Source organism: Empidonax traillii, unplaced genomic scaffold (genome assembly GCF_003031625.1).
Source record: "Empidonax traillii isolate 1590-97213 ecotype Southwest subspecies unplaced genomic scaffold, ASM303162v1 scaffold423:size1405600, whole genome shotgun sequence".
Taxonomy (NCBI): domain Eukaryota; kingdom Metazoa; phylum Chordata; class Aves; order Passeriformes; family Tyrannidae; genus Empidonax; species Empidonax traillii.
Window position 1 is genome coordinate 351,581 of NW_020955616.1, and position 18,940 is coordinate 370,520.

Here is an 18,940-nt window from a genome sequence, read left to right on the forward strand (position 1 = left end):
GACCTGGCATGGGGCTTTCAAATCACAGAGATAATTTGCTGTACCAGTGATGAAGATCTGGCTCTATTGCTGGTGCTATCCTGTGTGCCTAGGTGGCCAAAAATGCCAGTGGCATCCTGGCCAGTGTCAAAAATAGTGTGGCCAGAAGGACAAGGATCGTGATTCTTCCCCTGTGCTTGGCACTGGTGAAGCTGCATCTTGAATCATGGTTTGGACCCCTCACTTCAAGAAAGACACTGAGATGCTGGAGAATATCCAGAGAAGGCCAATGAAGCTGGCGAAGGGTCTGGAACACAAGTCTGACAAGGAGCAGCTGAGGGAACAGTGGTTGTTCAGCCTGGAGAAGCAGAGGCTCTGGAGCGAGTTTCAAGTACCTGAAAAGGGGTGGTAGCCTTGTGAGGGTTGGCCTCTTCTCCTTAAGTAACAAGTGACAGGACGAGAGGACATAACCTCAAGCTGCGCCAGGGGAGGTTTAGGTTGCACATGAGAAGGAATTTCTTCCCAGAAGGGGTGATTAGATATTGTAACGGACCACCCAGGAAAGTGACGGAGTGACCGTCCCTACAGGGGGACATGGCACACAGCGCCGTGGTCTAGCTGACATGGGGAATGTTTGTTCACAGGTTGGACTCGATGATCCCTGAGGTCTTTTCCAATCCAAACTGGTTCTGAGATTGCCCGCGGTACGCCTCCATGCTTCCCTGCTCCCTCCCTGCCCGGGGCGGGCGGTACCCAGCCGTGGCGGGGAAAGGAGCAGCGGGCTGGAGTAGGAGGAGCCGCCGCCCTCCCTCGCCGGGAGGCGCCGCGATGGCGGCGGAGCAGGGGAGGGGCCGCGCAGCCTCAGCGCCCGCCCGCCCGCCGCCATTTTGGCTGCTCCGCGTCGCTTGCGCCGCTGGGAAGTAAACAGAGAGGGAGGCAGGGAAGGAGCGAAGGAACGACGCGGACGGGACGGGACGGGACAGACCTGACAGCCGGGCGGAGGAGGCGGCGGCGCTGCTGGGGTCGACTTCAGCGGAGAGAGCTGATGTGGCCGGAGCGGAGGCGCCAGCGCGGCCCGAGCCCCGGTTAATGCGAAGCGCAGCAGGGAGCCGCCAGGTGAAGAGATGGGAAAGGGGCGGCGGCGCAGCGGGACCTTCCTCAGGGTGCCAGACCTGGGGAGCGGGGCCCGAGCCGCGGGGCCGGCAGAGCTCGGGGGTTGTGGGAGCCCCGCGGCGCCGCGCCCCGGGCCGGGATGGGCCCGAAGGAGCCGACCCTGTCAGGGGGATCCTGCCCCGGCAGTAGCGGGAGAGCCTTAAATCCTAGTCCACCAGTGTTGGTGGGGGATCGCTGCCCCGCAGCCTTCCTGCGGTAGCCGTGATAAAGTGGGAAACCCTCCGTTGTGTGCAGCGGAACGGGTGGTTCGCGGCGATCGGGGCTGGGTTCGTGTCTGGCCCCCCAACCCCCCCCGCTCTGTGAGCCCGTGCCCCCCGCAGCGCATCCCTGCTGTTCCCAGATCAGCCCTTCTGCAGGGGGAGAGCGGGGAGCTCGTTGGGCTCTGGCTCCTGGGAAGGCGTTATCAGGAGGGCGTTGAACGGCTGTGCACAGCCGTTTGTTTTCGCTTGGTTTTGGTGGTTGGTTTGTTTGGTTTGGGTTTTTTCCCTTTTTTTTTTTTGAACTGCCGTTGTGTTCCGGCTGCACCTTACTCGGCAATAAAAACAATGTTGAGCACGTGCTTTGCTCCTCCTCCTCCTCGGTGGCTGAACTGTGTGATTAGGCTTGGACGTGACTTTTGCAAACAAGATAGTGTGGGTTGTGCCCGGGTGCGGAGTTCAGAAACAAGTCGGTAAAATAGGTGGGGAAACTTACTTGGAGAGTCTTAGGGAGTCGGGCATCCGGATTTCATTCGTCTCTCTGCCCTGCCAGAGTTGGGTATTTTTGTTGATTTGGGGGTGGTTGTTTCCACCCTGGCCTTTCCGTCGAGATCTTAGATTCTAAAGCCAAGTTGTTTATAGCAGCAACTTTGAAAAACTGGTCAGTGATATGTGTGTCCTGCGTATGTATGCCAGGGAGAGTTAAAAGCAAGATTGATGGTTCAGGTGTTGGTAAGAAGTGGCAAGTAATCATCCTTTGAAAAATAGGTTGTACCTGTACAGTACAATGCTAACGTGGAATTTTGCATCCATGTCTTCCTCGTTGAAAAGTTGGCCCGGGATTCAGAGTGGTTCAATCTTTAGACTATCAGATACGTTAAGAAAAGTGATCTGAACCGTGTTTGCCTGTTCCTAGACAATATACCTAACCCTGTTCCATATTAAATATGCAGAAAGGTTTACATTCTTAAGTGGCCTTTTTTTTTTAATAAATATCTTTCCGGATGGCTCTGCAGACTTCTGTAGGCAAATACGCATTCTTTGAATTTTGTATTTGTTTTGTTATTAGGCATGTTAAGAGGCTGAAAGCAGTTAAATTTTTTAAAAACTATTCCAATACATTAAGTTCTGAAACAAGATGCCAGAAGTTAGATGAACAGATTGTTTAAAAATTAGATGACAAAACAGTCATGCAGTTCTTAAAATCATATTTTTTAGTCTTGAGCTTTGACATTTTTTTTCTCTTTGGAAAAAGTTCCACAAGAAAATATTTTTGAAAAGTTATGCTTAATCTCTCTCTTCTTAATTACAAGAGCATCCAAGATGTCAGTAACAAAAAAGTGTGGAATTGTTTTTTTTCCCATCGGCTGCTTTTCAAGCCATGGCACTTAGAACATGTAACATCTTACTTTCTTGAAAGAATGTGACCTGAAATTCATCATCAGTATAGCTCTAGTGATGGATTTATTGTCTTTTTTTTTTTTTTTAATTTTGCTGTTCATAAAAACATGAGACAATACCCCACAACTTTCAAGAGTGGGTTTTGATCTGTAACCAGCATATATTACCTACTTAGAACTCATTCCAGTTAGCTCAGAGGTGCAGATTGTGAGTCGTCTGTTGATGACCTGGTCCCCTCCTATCACCACATCTCAGAGGCCTTTTCACCAGTTGTGTCAGTGGCAGCTCACTCTTGGTCTTTTCTAAAAGGGAGAGAAAAAGTGAAGGGAAAAAACCCCTACTTTAATGCAGTGATAGAAGTAGCCCACCTAACTAGAGAATTTATGCACATTTATTACCTTTCTTGCAGAAAATGAGACAGGATCTCTGTAAGGAAGACTCAGAGAGCCAAGTCTTAACAGTACCTTATGTATCTTTTTCCAGATTAATGAAAGATGGCTTTCTATAGACTTAGACATCAAACATGCTCTCCTAAATTTGGCAAGTGAATAGCTTGCCTGCGGGTAAATGCCTATTATAACCTAGTTGTTTGGAATACCTGTTTAGCCTAAAATTTAAAGGAATGTTGTATTTCATACTGGCTTATTGTAAATATTATTCTTGTCCTGTGGTGAGTAGTTATCTCAAACAGAAACATGACGGGCTCGCAGTGGATTTACTAATTAATTCTTGATTAATTATAAGTTTAATTCAGTTTTCACAGTTGCAAAATCCAGTTTCTTTGTATTTTTGTTAATTGCAGATGGTTCTGAGTCACTGTTCAGTTTTCTTGCATCTGTTATTGGCTCAGCAGCACAACTCTCTCAGGCAGAAAGCCTGTTCTGGTAGATGAGCTGTGTTTTGCATAGTCCCATAGCAGGGAGCTGTGAATCACAGTAAACAGTTCTCAGGAAGCAAGTAGACATTTTGCCCAGTACTGTTTTCATCTTCTACTTGCCCCCGGTTGCTACTGGGATTTAAAAAATGAAGCTGGAAAAAAATCAAGAGATAAATTTAGTTCATCAGTCTTCCGTGACAGACAGCATGCTCAGGTTTGCTTGCATCATTTTATCAGTGGCTTCAGACCTAAGTGATAGCTTGCTTCTGTCATGCGAGTAGCTAGGATTAAAGTCTTTTAAAGATAGGTAAGGAGGTGCTGGCTTTGAGAAAATAATCTGTATGCATTGGATTATAAGCAGTATAATTTTTAAGTTGCATTTAATTTTAAAATTTTCTTTCAAACTGTTACTTACTTGCTGTACTTAGCAGGGAAACTTAACTTTCCAAATCCTACAAGGACTGGGCATATGATAATCTTATACATACGTTTGTACTTGAATGTAAACTGGAATGATTTCACTGTGGATGAAGTCTGTGTCTGTCTTAGAAATCAGGGAGGTTAGGGGTGCTTATTCATGCCAAGCCCATCCCATCCCTGGATTCTCTAACCTTTTTAGAGACTGGAATTGAACATATTGTCGTTTAGTGTGAGGTCTCATTCCTAGCTTTTTAGGACATGATGTGCATCCTGTTGAGGCTTTTAAAAATAGATGATCAGATGCTAAGTTCAGTTGTAAGATGGCATGTACAAAAGAACACATTTTGAACAAAACCCGATGCTAGATTTGTTTCAGATGTGTGTAGTGGTAGGCGGTTTTCTCATTAATAATGTAATATAAGGTAGAATTTAACTTTAAGTTACATCATTATTGAAAAAGTATATGCTGTGAGAGGTATGTATATGCTGAGTGAGATAACCTTTTGCCTCAGGCTTGCTGAATTTGATATAATTTTGCAGAAAGTTTTCTGACCATTCTCTAAACTTTTTTTGTGGGTTGAAACTTCCAAGCTGTTACTGGAAATCTTTCATAATCCCTATTTCCTAGTTAGTTGAAAAAATGGAAGCACACCAGTGTTCTTGATGAAATATGTTTTCAAGGATACTGATTTAAAACAGATGCCTACTGAATTAATGTCATTTAAATAAATAAATACATTTTAAAAAGAAAATGTTCTTTCTGTCTGAGGGGAAAAAAAAAATTTGGTCAGATACAACATCTGCAATATGCAGTGCCTGCTAGCCTGCTTACAGTCTTTATTTACTTCCTTACCTAATCTTTTCTTCCTCAGTTTCAAGTTTTGTTTCTAATGAATAGGACTGGGGCAGCAATATGAATGTCAGTGTTCAAAGAATGGTTTAGAATGTTGTCTTTGGATTCAGTAGAACAACAGAGCGATAATCAACAAAACAGTAAATCGAATTAGGTTCAAAGGGTTCTCAAACACAAAAATAAGTCACTGAGAGTGAATATTATAAATGAGTTGGCACTGTTAATGATTAAAGAAGTAATATTAAACCTGTCAGTTTAGATGATAATATTGTTTCTAGACTATTACTTTGGTTTCTTTTTTACTTGGGTTTTTTCCCTTTATGGCAGGGAAAAAAAAAAAAACTGCAAAAGCATAGTTGCCGAAAACATTCTTTTTCACCTCCGTACTTTTCTGTTAATATTGTTCTCAACTCTGTTCTCAGATTTTTTTTTTATTTCTGTAGAATGAAACGAGGAAGGAAAACTAATGAGGCCAACAACAGTTCATCTGGAGAGACAGCTGAGAAGGAATCCAAGAGACACAAGGTTACAGAGAAGAAAACCATCGTTGCGCAGAGTCCTGACTGGGCGAACCTGCTTCAAGACGTTATCCTGCAGGTGTTTCAGTACTTGCCCCTTCTGGATCGTGCTCATGCATCCCAGGTCTGCCGAAGCTGGAACCAAGTGTTTCATATGCCAGATCTCTGGAGGTGTTTTGAGTTTGAACTGAATCAACCAGCTACATCGAACTTGAGGACTACACATCCTGAACTAATCAAGCAGATAATAAAAAGGCATTCCAATCACCTGCAGTATGTAAGCTTCAAGGTACTGTGTTTTATAGGCTTTTTAAAAACCACTTTTATTTTAAAAGAAATATGGCAGTGTAGTAAATGGCCTTGTTTTCTGGCTTAGTATACTGAGGAAATGAGTTCTCTAAATGGACATGTAGATGTGGAGGTTACCTGCTAATTAATTTGTCTCTTTTGGGTGCATTTTCAGGACCAGAACTTGTAATAAGTCCTGAACCTACTTTTTCACTGCCTTAATTCTATTAGATGGAAGTTTTTTTCTTTGGTAATGTGGTCTGTTTGATTTTTTTTTCTTTTTTTTTCTTGTAGCAGCTTAGCTGCTTAAAATTCTGCCTCAATGAGTGGACAGAAATACTTCAGTTCTGATACAACTGTATGTTTGGGTTCCTGCCTCAGAAATAAGTTTGATCAGGATGCATAAATAGAGCATTTCCCCATTTCACATCCTGTAGGGAGTTGGATCTAATATTCATGGTAAGAACACATCTAATACACAGAGAGTGAGTTAAGTGCTGCTAGTTTTAATATTAAATTGTATGGGATTGTCTACTCAGCACAACTGCATCTCAGTTAACTAGAAGAGTACATGGAATTTGCACAGGATGGTGTGTGTACTGATTGTGCCTGGCTGAGAAGTACCATTTGGTGAGAACTGGTCCTGTTAACACCATGGAATTGTTTTCAGCAGATGAAAACCTTTAGTGGTAGTTTACCTGTCACCGTGTTTTGGAAGGGTGCTGTGAAACTCATGGCAGCATATGCATCAGCTGCACGAGAAATTTGGAAAGCAAATGACTTCTGCAGCAAGGCAAACATTCTTGTTTCTGAGATCAGGCACTTCTAATATAGGAATCATCAGCATGTGGGTAGCTGAGGCACCTCTGCCTGATCACATGTATTGTTACTGCTTGATTGCAGTGCCAGATACAAGCTGTTATCACAAGGTTTGCCGGGCTTTTATTGGTGTCCAAATAAAGAAGACTTACAGCTGTAGTGGAATGACCTTCCAGTGTCTTATCTGCTGTCTGCATTTCTTTACACTGAGTAATTCTGAAGAATTTCAGATGCCCTTCACTTTCTTGAAGTTGTTGCTTCAGTTGTCCTTCAGTGTTGCAGAATACGCAAGGCACTGGGTGTAACACTGACCGTTACTCTGTAAAGGCTGAAAACATGAGGGGGTGTCTTTTGTAGGCAAAGAAAGATTGGACTGTTGACAATGAAGGTTTTTCAGTGTGTGTTTGAGCAGAAAATGAACATTCAGTAGATTTACATCTGTTGCTGACAAGGTAGTGTGGCTTACGGTAAGCTTAAATTTGATCCTGTGATCAAGCTTTGTACTGGTCTGTAGGTTTGCAAAGCCTGCTGTGTATAAGGGGTTAGTCAGAAAGCATCTCTGAGTGTCAGGGGAAATCCACTGGAGACACACTAAGCGATTGGGTTGTGTAGCAAACTGACTAATGAAGGTTTTGGGGTTTGTGCTTTTGTGGGGTTTTTTTTGTTTGGTTGGTTTGGGTTTTTTTGTTGTTTTGTTTTTTGTTTTGGATTTTTGGTTGGTTGGGTTTTGGTTTTGTTTGTTTTGTTTTGTTTTTGGTTTGTTTGGTTTTTTTTTTTTTAAGATTATCCATTGCATATCTGTTGTGGTATTAACGATGAAGGGCCAATCATATAGGTTCAGAGGATAATGCACTTAACTCTCCAGCAGCTCAATATTATGAACTGAGTCACTCTAAAAAGAAGCAGCTTTTGCACACAGAAAGGGATTTATAGAATTCCTGCATTTTAGTAAGGAATAATGTGAAGAGGAGTTGGGGTAGGCTCTGGACCCAAATGAACCTCCACTTCCTTATTATTTGATGTGGATTGAGTATCTTGGAACAAACTGTGTAGCTGACCCCTCACCATGCTGTATTTTACCAAAGTGTTCAGTAGAGTAGTAATTTTTTAGTAAATTATCTTAGATTTTTTGTATATACTTTTTTTTCCGAAAAAAGAATGACATAGATGGATTCCCAATGAGGTGTTTTGTGAGGATTTTTTGACACCCCATTTCAAAAGGTAAAATGAAATAAAAAGAATGTGTTTGATGCAGTGTTTTCTGAACATGCAATCCATTTTGTTTTAAGGTGGACAGTAGCAAGGAATCTGCAGAAGCAGCTTGTGATATTTTATCCCAGCTTGTGAATTGCTCTCTGAAAACACTTGGGCTAATTTCAACTGCCCGGCCAAGCTTCATGGATTTACCAAAGGTATTTTAATATGAATATTTTTCTATTGCAGAGCATTGCAGTGTTTCATACAGTACTTCTATAATTTTATGAAAAGTTCTACCATAGGAATATGAATATTTGGTAAAGAAAACTTTATCACTTTATTAAAACTCTGTAAAGAGAGGAACTGAGATGTACCGCGAGGATATCTAAAGTTCACTCATTCTCTGAATCATGTGAGGTCTTAGTCCTGACCTTGTTCTTTCAAGTCCTCCTGTCTGTTGACCCCAGTGTAGTACTGATCAGTGTGGCACAAATCAAGAGGCTAGACACTTCGGGTCTGTGTGATTTTACTGTGGGGGATGTTTAGGACACAGAGATAATCAAATGAGGGGTAGAGTTTTATCCATGGGGACTTGGCATAGGGCTTGTATGATCAGTGAGCTCTCTTTGGAAAGCAACGTGGTCGTGATTTTCAAATGCCATGTCATTCAGTCAAGCATCAGCTTCTTAGATGAAGTGCAGTGTACTTCTGAAATTTTCAGTCAGATTTTTACCTGGCAAGTTTACCAAAAATCAGATCTTGTTAGAAGGTGTCTAATCTTATAAGATAACAAATCTCTTACACGTGCTCCTAAAGAATTCCTGCTAGTGAGGTGTACTATTGCTGAGGAGCAGGGGAGTGGTTGTGAAGGGCCAGACACAACTAGACTGTTAGCTAGATCCTGGTGATGTCATGGCTGGTGATGGCACAAGGACAAGGAGGAACTAGAGACAGCAAAGGGAAAGGAAGTAGGCTATAGGGCTTAAGCAAGGTTACCTACAGAAGGATTATCAGTTACTGTCCTTGCCAGTGGTCACAGCCCCATCATGTAGTTCTCTTGAATATGTATTTTTAATCCTTGATTTTTTTTCAAAGAGGCTTTCCAGGTATTTAACTGTTTTTGATATGAGTTTTTCCTTTTTTGATGTGCTTTGAGTTGTGATGACAAGAAAACCTGAACGTAGTGAAAACAATCCACATTCTCAGTGTGTTAAGACTATTTTGTCCTTTCAGCTCTTGCTTATTTTTTTCTTTCTCAACCTGAATGTTGTTGTAGCTCTCTTATTTAAGTGTCATTGGAGGGATATGTTATGGTCCTGTTCAGCCTGCTGAGTAATTATTTGTAGTTATTCATGCTATGGTCTTACTCAGCTTCAAGACTTCCTGTTTTTGTTCCCAGTAGGTTTACACATGGCCTTTAAAAATGTATTGAGAATGAGCCAAAATTAGCTCCGGGAACAATTTACCTTTTGATGTTTACCACTCAAATAATACTATCACTGGCATACGGGACCAGCAGTGATTTTGAAATTTTCCTGGACCGCTAATGAAACTAAAGAATTGAATTGGACCGTTGCTAAATTCTTGAGGGAAGACTTTAGTGACAGGCCCATTAGATGAGAAGCACACAAAGATGAATGGATTTGAGAAATGGTTAATATTATGCAGTGGTTTGGGATTTTTTTAATGGTGTGTTTTTTAAAAAGTACTTTTATCAGACCTGTATAGGAGGTCTGAACTACTTTGCGTTATCGTTATCGGTGCTCTTCTGTTTTCAGGTAACATTGTGACATCTGGCAAATGTTTGTAAATCATTTTTAGCATGGTGTTGCTAGTCTTTTCACTAAGTGCATTCTGCATAAATCTTTCAAAGAATCATACTGTAGGCTACATATGTGGCAGTATTGACAAGACCAGCTTTTACGTATTGGGATATTGCCTGTCTTCCATTAGCGCTTCAAAATAGAAGTTTAGAGTTACCTGTTTTTACAAACGTGGTTAACTTTCTTTGCCTTTTTACTTAACAGCCTTCTTAGTGAAGGGAATTACTTTCTAAATATAGAGAATAAAAACACAGCGCTAATGCTTTCAGAATACAGAGTGGAAATACTATTGAATTATTTTTAAACAAATATTAAGTATTAATCTAAGAATTAAACTATGAGCATATTTTATGATATAAATTATATTGAAGCACCTTTTCTTCGGTACGTAACATATGTAATCAGCATATTGCCAGTATAGTTGGAGTGGTCCCTAAAGCCAAAGTGCCTAAAGATTCTGAGTTGAACTTTGTTTCCATTTGTGTGAACTGACTTTGAAAGTTTGTGTTTGTGTGAAAATAGTAATTCCTTTTCTAAATCTAATTGTGTGTGAGTTTCATCAAAACCCACAAACATACCAGGTAAGAATGAACAAATACTGTTGCCAGGCCTTCTCTCATGTAATTGTATTTAGGACTTGCACATGAGGCTCGGAGTGAAACAGTACTGACATCGAAGTAGCAGGTCATTTTATGGAAACATAACATAGGACAAGGAGAAAATACTTTTTTAAGTCTTCTGTTCACTCAGTCTTGTAAGAAATCATAAAGATAAGCTAATTATTCGCTTCCTCCATACCACAGGTAGTTTTAACAAGCACTGCTGTATCTGCTCCTTAGTCTGTGTTTCCCAGGTAAAAGGTGCCTTGGGCTCTGTCTTTACTCATAGGTTTCAGTGATTATGTAAAAATGCTGAGGAGCAACTTTGAGCACCGGACCTACATTATCTATGCTGCTTAATGAGTAATTAATTGGTCACTTGTTCCTTGGCTTTGTTTGGACCACTCTAGTTCGCTTTCCAAGATAAATCCATTCAAACCCTAAATCCTCTGGGTGGGTGGTAGGCAGGCAGTAGTATCATTTGGCTTTGAATACAACATTACAGGGTTGCCACTCCTGACCTGATTTGCATCTCACCAGTACAGTACAACTTGCCATGTGGGAATTCCTGTTCTAGAAGATGCTCCTTTTAGAGTGTGACTTGCAAATTATTCTCAGAACTAGGGCTTCTGGGCTTTGCCTTTGCTCATGGTCTTTCTCTAGGTTTAAATTTGTGCAGTGGATTGTCCAGGGTCAGGTTCTGAATTTGTGTTTAATATTAGACATTCTGATTTGCCCAATACATAGACAATAGCAAAAAGTTATTACACTTCCTCTACTAAAAAATGCCAGATTTAGTATTAATTTTTAGTTACACAATATCAAAAGAATGTTTTTCAGCAAATGCCGTTAATAAGTACAAGAAAACTAAGATTGCTGAGATTTTTACTTCAGATTCTCCTGTTTCATTTAAACTTTCATTTAAACTTTTTTTTTTTTCAGTCTCACTTTATTTCTGCACTGACAGTGGTGTTTGTAAACTCCAAATCCCTCTCCTCACTCAAGATTGATGATACACCAGTAGATGATCCATCTCTCAAAGTGCTCGTGGCTAATAATAGTGACACACTCAAACTGTTGAAAATGAGCAGTTGTCCTCATGTTTCTCCAGCTGGTAAGATACTGTGATTTTGTGGGGTGGTTTTTTTTTTTTTATAATGCATGCATTAAATTCGGTCTGAATTTAATGGGGAGGGAGGATGAGTGTGGAATTTACAGCAACTGTCACTGAAGAAAGTTCTTTCAGCTGGGGGTCAGACCATCTATCCTGCCACTTGCAGAGTGACTACCGAGCTAATAATAAAATAGTGCATGTCTGTTGTGGGTAAATAACTAACCTTATGTGGAACTTAGAGAGTATGTATTGGCTTAATAGTGCACTACTTTTGCAATGACTAAGGATTCCAGCCTAGTTAAGCTTTTTGGAATGCAACTTCCTTTTCCCCATTTTATTATGTGTGGGTTTTGAGTGTTACTATGTCATGGATTATGAAGATGCTCCTTTAGTAGTTCTGAAGGAAAGCAGTTTGATCTCTTGCTGGAGAATAAGTGCAGACAGCATCAACCTAGGGGAGATGAGACTGGGGTGTGCAGAACTTCCACCGTTACCAAATACATTTCATTAACGCTCTGTGTCGGCAGCAAGAATGAAGCCTGCTTCCAGCAGAATGAAATCACTCAAGATTGCATAAGCCTTCAACAGATATTAATTCTATGAACTTCAACGATGCACAGCAAGTTTAAGATTTATTCACAGCCTGTCAGCTTAACACTTAGAGTTTTTCACTGAGAAAGGAATTGTAAATGAGATGCTGGCAACTTACTTTGATTCCTCTTCTGAGGATAAGTGGAAGCTACTGTAGTAGTTTCATAACTTTCTTCATGCAAATATATTTCAGCTGGAAGTGTTGGATGTATTATGTGTAAAATTCACCAGCAGGATTCCTAGTATGTGGGGAAAACCATACTATAGAGGAGGGCATGTTATTGTAGTGATAACAAAGAAAACAAACTTAATACCTTTTTCAGGTGCGGCTCTCAGACAAAACCTTTTGTTTGGTTTTCTATAAACAAGTCCTGAAAATGCAGGTTGGTTATGCAGCACATTGATCCAACAAAGTCCTCAGCATGTTAACTGTAGTGTTATTTCGTCCAAAGCTTTGTAATCATAGATAGGGGATTGCCTAAATTGGCTTTTCTAACTTAAAATTGTTTTTTGAGAATCTTTGTGTCTGAGAAGTATATGAACCATAATATGTCTGTCAGGAGGAAGAGACTCTAGCAGTAGTTTGTAGCTGGGCAGAGAGAGTAATTTCCTTGGATTTGGATCCAAGAGTGACCTGTCTGCTCTAGCAGACTTGACTGGCTTGTGGCTAATCCTTGCTGGAAGGTTTTATGGGAACGTCATACACTTCAGATAATTTGGAAGGGAGCAGTTGTTTGACTGGTGTGTTCCGACTGATGTATCTTGTACATTTTAAATTGAAGGAACAGTGGGTAAGAAATGGTCATACCTGTTTGAGGAGCAAGGAGCACAACTACTGTTGTCCTTCATGGAGTGGAGATTAATAGATTGGGATACCAGAGAGTGCTAAGCAAACAGTAGCAGTTTGATTGCTTAATTCAGATATGGGTGTGCCTTGAGATGGAGAAAAAAAGTGGATGTACTGGGTTTCCGTGGCAGTGTGTACCTGGGGAGGGGGGGGAAGAGGGGCTATAGGGGTGACTCCTGCGAGAACGTGCTAGAGGCTTCCCCCATGTCCAACAGAGCCAAGGCTGAGCCCATCTGTAACAGTGGTAGCCCCTCTGGGATAACATATTTAAGAAGGGAGAAAAGTTACTGCAGGAGAACTATTGCGGCTGGAGATAGGGGTGAGAATATGTGAGAGAAATAACACTGCAGACACCCAGGTCAGTGGAGGAGGAGGTGCTCCAGGCACGGCGGCTGAGATTCCCCTGCAGCCTGTGGTGAAGGTCATGATGAGACAGGCTGTCCCTCTGCAGCCCATGGAGGGCCATGGTAGAGTAGAGATCCACCTACAGACTGTGGAGGACCTTATGCTGGAGCAGGTGGATGCTTGAAGGGGCCTGTGACCCTGTGAAAAGCCCATGCTGGAAGTCTCTCCTGGCAGGACCTGTGGAGAGAGGAGCCCATGCTGGAGCGTGTTTGCTATCAGGACTTGGCCCTTTGGGGACATTGGAGGACTGCACCCCATGGACGAGACGCATGCTGGAGCAGTTCCTGAAGAACTGCAGCCTGTGAGAAGGATTCCCCTGCTCCACAATGGGGCTCCTGCCATGGGAGCAGTCCTCCACCAACTTCTCCAATGGGAGTCCTTCTCTTGAAGCTGCCTAAAATACTGTATTATGTCAACCAGTGTTGGCATTCTGAAGCAGTATGTCTGAGTCTGCCTGAAGGGAGTGGTTGTAGTAGTCTTTCTGTTGCTATAAGAATAACTTTGTTATGGTTCAAGCATAGGAAATGGTATCAGGAATATGTAGAAGGTACGCAGAATTTTGTAGGTTCTACTTTTGTTGTTCTAATTTTGTACTTCAATCTTAAAAAAAGAAAAAAAAAAGCCAAACAAACAAAACCCTTCCCAAAACCCTGTATTTTTACTTCACCTTAGATTCCCATCCCTTCCTCCTAAAATGAAGTAAGTATGCCTATACTTATAAACTGTTTTTAGAGGAAATGGTTGCAGTAAGAGTTGGGTTAGAATTCTGCTTTAGTTTCATTCATCTAACAGAGATTTTTATGTTTGAAATTACAATATTTGGTAGTTAGAAGAACTTCCCATGCATGTGCCCTTGCAAGTCCTTGGGTGGAAAATACATACTCTTTTGGTGTATATACGTTATATACATACATGCTTATACATTATATTCATGTTTTTGCAGTGATTTCTTTTAAAAAAGCATATTTATGTCCTGTCTAGGCTTCTTTTAAGTCTAATAGGTGCATCTTAAAATAACTGCTGTTTTCTGTATTTCTTCATGTTGCTTCAGAGCTATAGTGTATTGAGCTTGGGTTTTTCAGTTCCATCTTAAACACTATGTTCTCATCCCCTCTATTAATGGAAAGGCCGTATCCCACATTTCACGGGTTTCTGGGTCACATGAAATGCAGAGGACTGGATGCTTTTTTTAATGCTTTTTATTTTTTTCAGTAGTGTTCCAGTATGATACCGTCGCTCCTATGTACAAAGAGGATGAGTGGAAACCTTAGACTGAACTGAATTCTTTTTGCTAATGTTTTTGTCTTCTGTGAGCAGCAGGTTATATTAATTCATTAAATGGAGAGTCTGGAAATTGCTGTTCTAGAAATTACTACTCCCAGTTTTTAGTGTTTTGCCTCTTTTTTTGCTGTAGCTTTTCCAGATTTAAATATACTTCGCTAGAAAGAACAAATACTGACTGCAGCAGCTTCAGTTAAAATCCAGCATTGATCTTACATTTGCTTTCTGCAGGTGACAAACTTCTTTCACAGTTGCTTTGTTGGCCACAGAGGAGACAGCAGTTCTTACAGAGCAGGCTAGGGGATTGCTTTTATCATGAGTAAGGACTTTTTACAAAAATGAAGTCAAGTATATGCGGTCTTCGAGCAGGGCAGAACAGTCAGAATATGCTATTTTTATATTTGTCATTTCTCTTTATATATTGGTTAACTTCTTTGTTTCCTGAGCAAAATAGTGATATAGTCACACTGTGCATCTGTCTTACTGTGTAGGTGCAGAGAGATCATAAGGTCACGCTTGTGAAAAAGATTAATTTTCACATTGTCCACTACAATTTTGTTTTGATGTTAGGTCTTGGTTACATGTTGAAATTGGTGGTCTTTGCACCTTCCTGATGTACATAAACAAATGCACTCCTGTGTTTCTTGTTCAGTTATTAGTACTTTTATCTGTGCAACCCTTTCATAATGTTCTGTTCTGCCAGGTATCCTTTGCGTGGCTGACCAGTGCCATGGCTTACGTGAGTTGGCCCTGAACTACCACCTGCTGAGTGATGAGCTGCTGCTCGCTTTGTCTTCTGAGAAACACGTCAGATTAGAACACTTGCGCATTGACGTTGTCAGTGAAAATCCTGGGCAGACTCAGTTCCACACGATTCAGAAGAGCAGCTGGGATGCTTTCATCAAGCATTCTCCTAAAGTAAATTTGGTAATGTACTTTTTCTTGTACGAGGAAGAGTTTGACCCGTTCTTTCGTTATGAAATACCTGTCACTCACCTTTACTTCGGAAGATCGGTCAGCAAAGACGTACTCGGCCGCGTTGGGATGACGTGTCCTCGGCTGGTTGAACTGGTGGTGTGTGCCAATGGATTGCGGCCGCTGGACGAGGAGCTGATCTGCATTGCCGAGCGGTGCAAGTACCTATCGGCGGTTGGCCTAGGAGAATGTGAAGTCTCTTGCAGTGCCTTTGTTGAGTTTGTGAAGATGTGTGGCGGTCGCCTCTCTCAGCTTTCTATCATGGAGGAAGTTTTGATTCCTGATCAGAAATACAACTTAGAGCAGATTCATTGGGAAGTTTCAAAGCATCTCGGTAGAGTCTGGTTCCCGGACATGATGCCCACATGGTAAAGTCCTTAAGAGACTCCAGGGCAGATGGAATAGCACCTTAAACCCAAGCTTTTACCGTATTGCGATAAACGCTTATTTAATAATATAGATTTTACTGCAGGTTAATTCACTGCTTGATTAGAAAATTAATTTTTCTTGTAAAAATTATTTTTGAACTCCAGATGCAAAAACAGAATTCACAGCTCCAAAACCTGTTTTCATCCAAACAGCAACGTGGTTTGTTTTAGATTTGATCTTTTTCATTGAAAGTGATCTCAAATGTTTTTTGGAAATTAAAAAAAAAAAAATCTAAAATATTGAAATACCTGCAAAATATCAGTTTTAATATGCTCTCCTTTGATTTAGATAGTAATATTGAATGAAACCAGATTTGATCTTAAAAAAAACAAAACTCCACCAAAATTGCATGCTTTTGTTGCAGACTGTAGCATTTCTAACCCAGTCACCTAGATGACAAGATGAAGTTTGTAAGTGTTTAGGGTGAAATATACACAGTTATATAAAAATTTAAAGGCAAGAGCAATACAGAGTCATAACAGTTTAGACAACTAAAATAGTAAGTTTGCTACCTTATTCAAACAGTAGTGTGAGCTACCAAAAGCAGTGTGGGGTTTTTTTCCCCCTCTGTATGCATTTTAATGTAGTTTGCTTATGGGGTCTCAGATCTGCATCTAAACCTGTTTTAAGGTACTTTATGTCTAGCTCAGGAAGCGAAAGCATTCTGGGGGAAAATGTAGATACATTGTATTTAAAAACACATAGTTAATGAGCTTTTCTTGCACATTAACCGGCTTGGCAGCATACAGTGAGATGGAATAATGTACAGTTTATAAAATGAACCCAGCGATGTTATGACATGGGTGTGAATAAGGTGAGACAAGAAAGGTAAAATTTGAATGGTGACCAAGATTACCTTTTCACAAAACCTTAGACCTTTTGGCTGCTTTCAGTTTGAGAGAAATGACATTGTAACAGTTGCTTAAGCTGTATAAACTAACTGTATACTGTAAATCTGTTTTGGAAATGTTTATGTACAAAATGGATGTTTGATAGATAATCATTTTGTATACCTTTAATTCAGCTAGTTCTGTCAGTTCATAATATTTAAAAACCCAAATGGAGTAAACTTGGTGAAGTAGAGCAATAGGCAACAATTCATTTTGAACATTTGATAAATCAGTTTTATTAAAGGAAATTTTTAGTCTGTAAGTGGTGTAGGCAAGGCATTGCCTGTGATCTGGATGTGGCTTGTGACTTAATTTCTTACTGCCAACAGTTATGTTCCTTTCTCTTTGACGTTGCTGACTGGTATCACTTAAAGCGTTGACGTGACAGCTGCACGTGTGGCAGGTGTGGTCAGCCATCAGCAAGGCAGAGCCGCTCCGGCTGCGGGCTGGGCTGAACTCTCGCTTGAGCTGTGCAGCTCCTTCTGGTAGTGAGTAGGTTTCCTTCATTTCTGATTTCAGTAATGTTTATCCAAATGTATAGCTCAGTGTAATACACTTATGAGTGTATTTAAGTTCATAACTATTATTTGGGCAAACAATGCTCAGCGGACTGGACATCTTTATAGACGAGTTAGATGTTTCTGTAGAGCTTTGATTTAAAACTTGCATTTTATTAAATACCCGGGTTTTGTATTAGAATTTGTTAAATTAATGTAATACTATAATTTGCTTTTATTTGTATAAAAGTTGTCAATATATTTAGTCCGTAAAAGTAAAAGAGCTCCATGTTTTTTGTAACCTGACTCTCAGAACTGCCTGCATTATAAGGTGGAGTAACACTTGCAGTGTGGGGAAGAGGATGAGTTTTCACTACCTTAAAGTGAGGCAGTGCCCCTAGTAACACAGCCAAAACCTCTTTGGACCTTGACTACAGAGGTCTCGATGCTCGCAAGGTGAGTTGCCAGCATGCTGGTAGTGGGAATAACTGAAAGGAAAGGCACAACCTAAATACCAGATACCACTTCTAGAATTCGTCTCTTTGCAACCCAGCGTTGTGCTGCTCGTACAGAAGAGGCCTGTGGTCAGACCCTGACATGTGCTTGGTTGTAACAGAACTCCTTCCCTGGCAAAGTAACTGACCTGTACTGAGAAGCATCTCTTTTGTAGCACAGACTTCAAAAAGTCCTTCCTGGATGCAACACAGTATTGTAACCGTTATCACTATGTTCAGGGATAAGAAAACAACTTGAAAGCAGTTGTCTCTTCTGCTGAAGGTCAACAGTTTTTATACACCAATTACAGCATCCTTAGCTCAAACAGTCCAGCTATAATACTTCTCAGGCAAGAGAGTTGCTACAATGCTCCTTTTTAGCAAATTTTTTACGTTTTATTTTGCTTTCTACACATGTTGGAACAAATGAATAATGAACACATAAAAAGCATGGCACAAGTAGTAATCACTACCACAGACTCATGAAGTTCACTTGAAACATGAACATGGGTGTCAGAGCTGTTAACATTTTTCCCTGACTTCACCTTTTATTTCTTGTTTTCAGAAGAATCCAATCCCATGTTGGCTTGGTTGTCCAGTCTTGGGTAGGAGTTGTTAATGTGTGCAATGACAAATCTTACCTCTGAACACAAGTGGCTACAAGTTAACGATACTGAAGGCAGCAGCTCTCCTAATCCAGAACGGGTGTGAATAGGTTTGTGATGGGAAAGGCAGAAAGCATTTGTAGCAGCAATTTTTATTGCACGGCCCTTTGGGGGGCAGGAGCTGCACACTCAGGCCTTGAGGTGTGACCAGCCAGGATCTGCCTTGCTTGGGAATCCTCCTGGAATGAAGTGTAGGTTACAGCCCCACAGCTCAGTGGTGTAACAATTAAGCAGTTCTGCATAACAGTGGGGAGCAGAAACACACACAGTCTGAAGTCATGAACAAATCCTGTATTCAAAGCATGAGTAAAGACTCAACGGCACAGCCACTAGAGAAAGCAGGTGCTTATCCTTGAGCCTGGCAGTAAGGACAGTCCCCAGGTTCCTACTGTTGGGCGAGTGCTGTGAGATGCCAGGTGTGATCCTACTAGTTGTGCTCCTCTGTGTGACTTTCAGGAGGAGGCTGTCCATCTCAAATGCTTGAGGTCAACAGGTGGTTTTCAGTGACAACAGATCATCAGGTGCACAGAAGCTGTTTGTGACATCTAACACTTTTTAAATGACAAAAGTGTAATCTTTATGGATCTATTCTGGGCTTGTGTAAACTG

The 18,940-nt window shown here is 41.1% G+C and overlaps 1 protein-coding gene across 3 annotated transcripts; it reads left to right on the forward strand.

Annotated features, from left to right (window-relative positions):
* Nucleotides 1-848: 848 nt before the first annotated feature.
* On the forward strand, nucleotides 849-17,474 carry FBXL3 (F-box and leucine rich repeat protein 3). 3 transcript variants are annotated; one of them, XM_027894259.1, is made up of 5 exons: nucleotides 849-1,095; nucleotides 5,344-5,707; nucleotides 7,815-7,937; nucleotides 11,087-11,258; nucleotides 15,086-17,474. In XM_027894259.1, the coding sequence occupies exons 2-5, from the start codon at nucleotides 5,345-5,347 to the stop codon at nucleotides 15,727-15,729; spliced, it is 1,302 nt and encodes a 433-aa protein (XP_027750060.1). In that variant the 5' UTR covers nucleotides 849-1,095; nucleotide 5,344; the 3' UTR covers nucleotides 15,730-17,474. The 3 variants fall into 3 exon arrangements, with proteins under 3 accessions (XP_027750060.1, XP_027750062.1, XP_027750061.1); XM_027894260.1 differs by lacking the exon at nucleotides 849-1,095 and adding an exon at nucleotides 1,650-1,831; XM_027894261.1 differs by lacking the exon at nucleotides 7,815-7,937.
* Nucleotides 17,475-18,940: the final 1,466 nt, after the last annotated feature.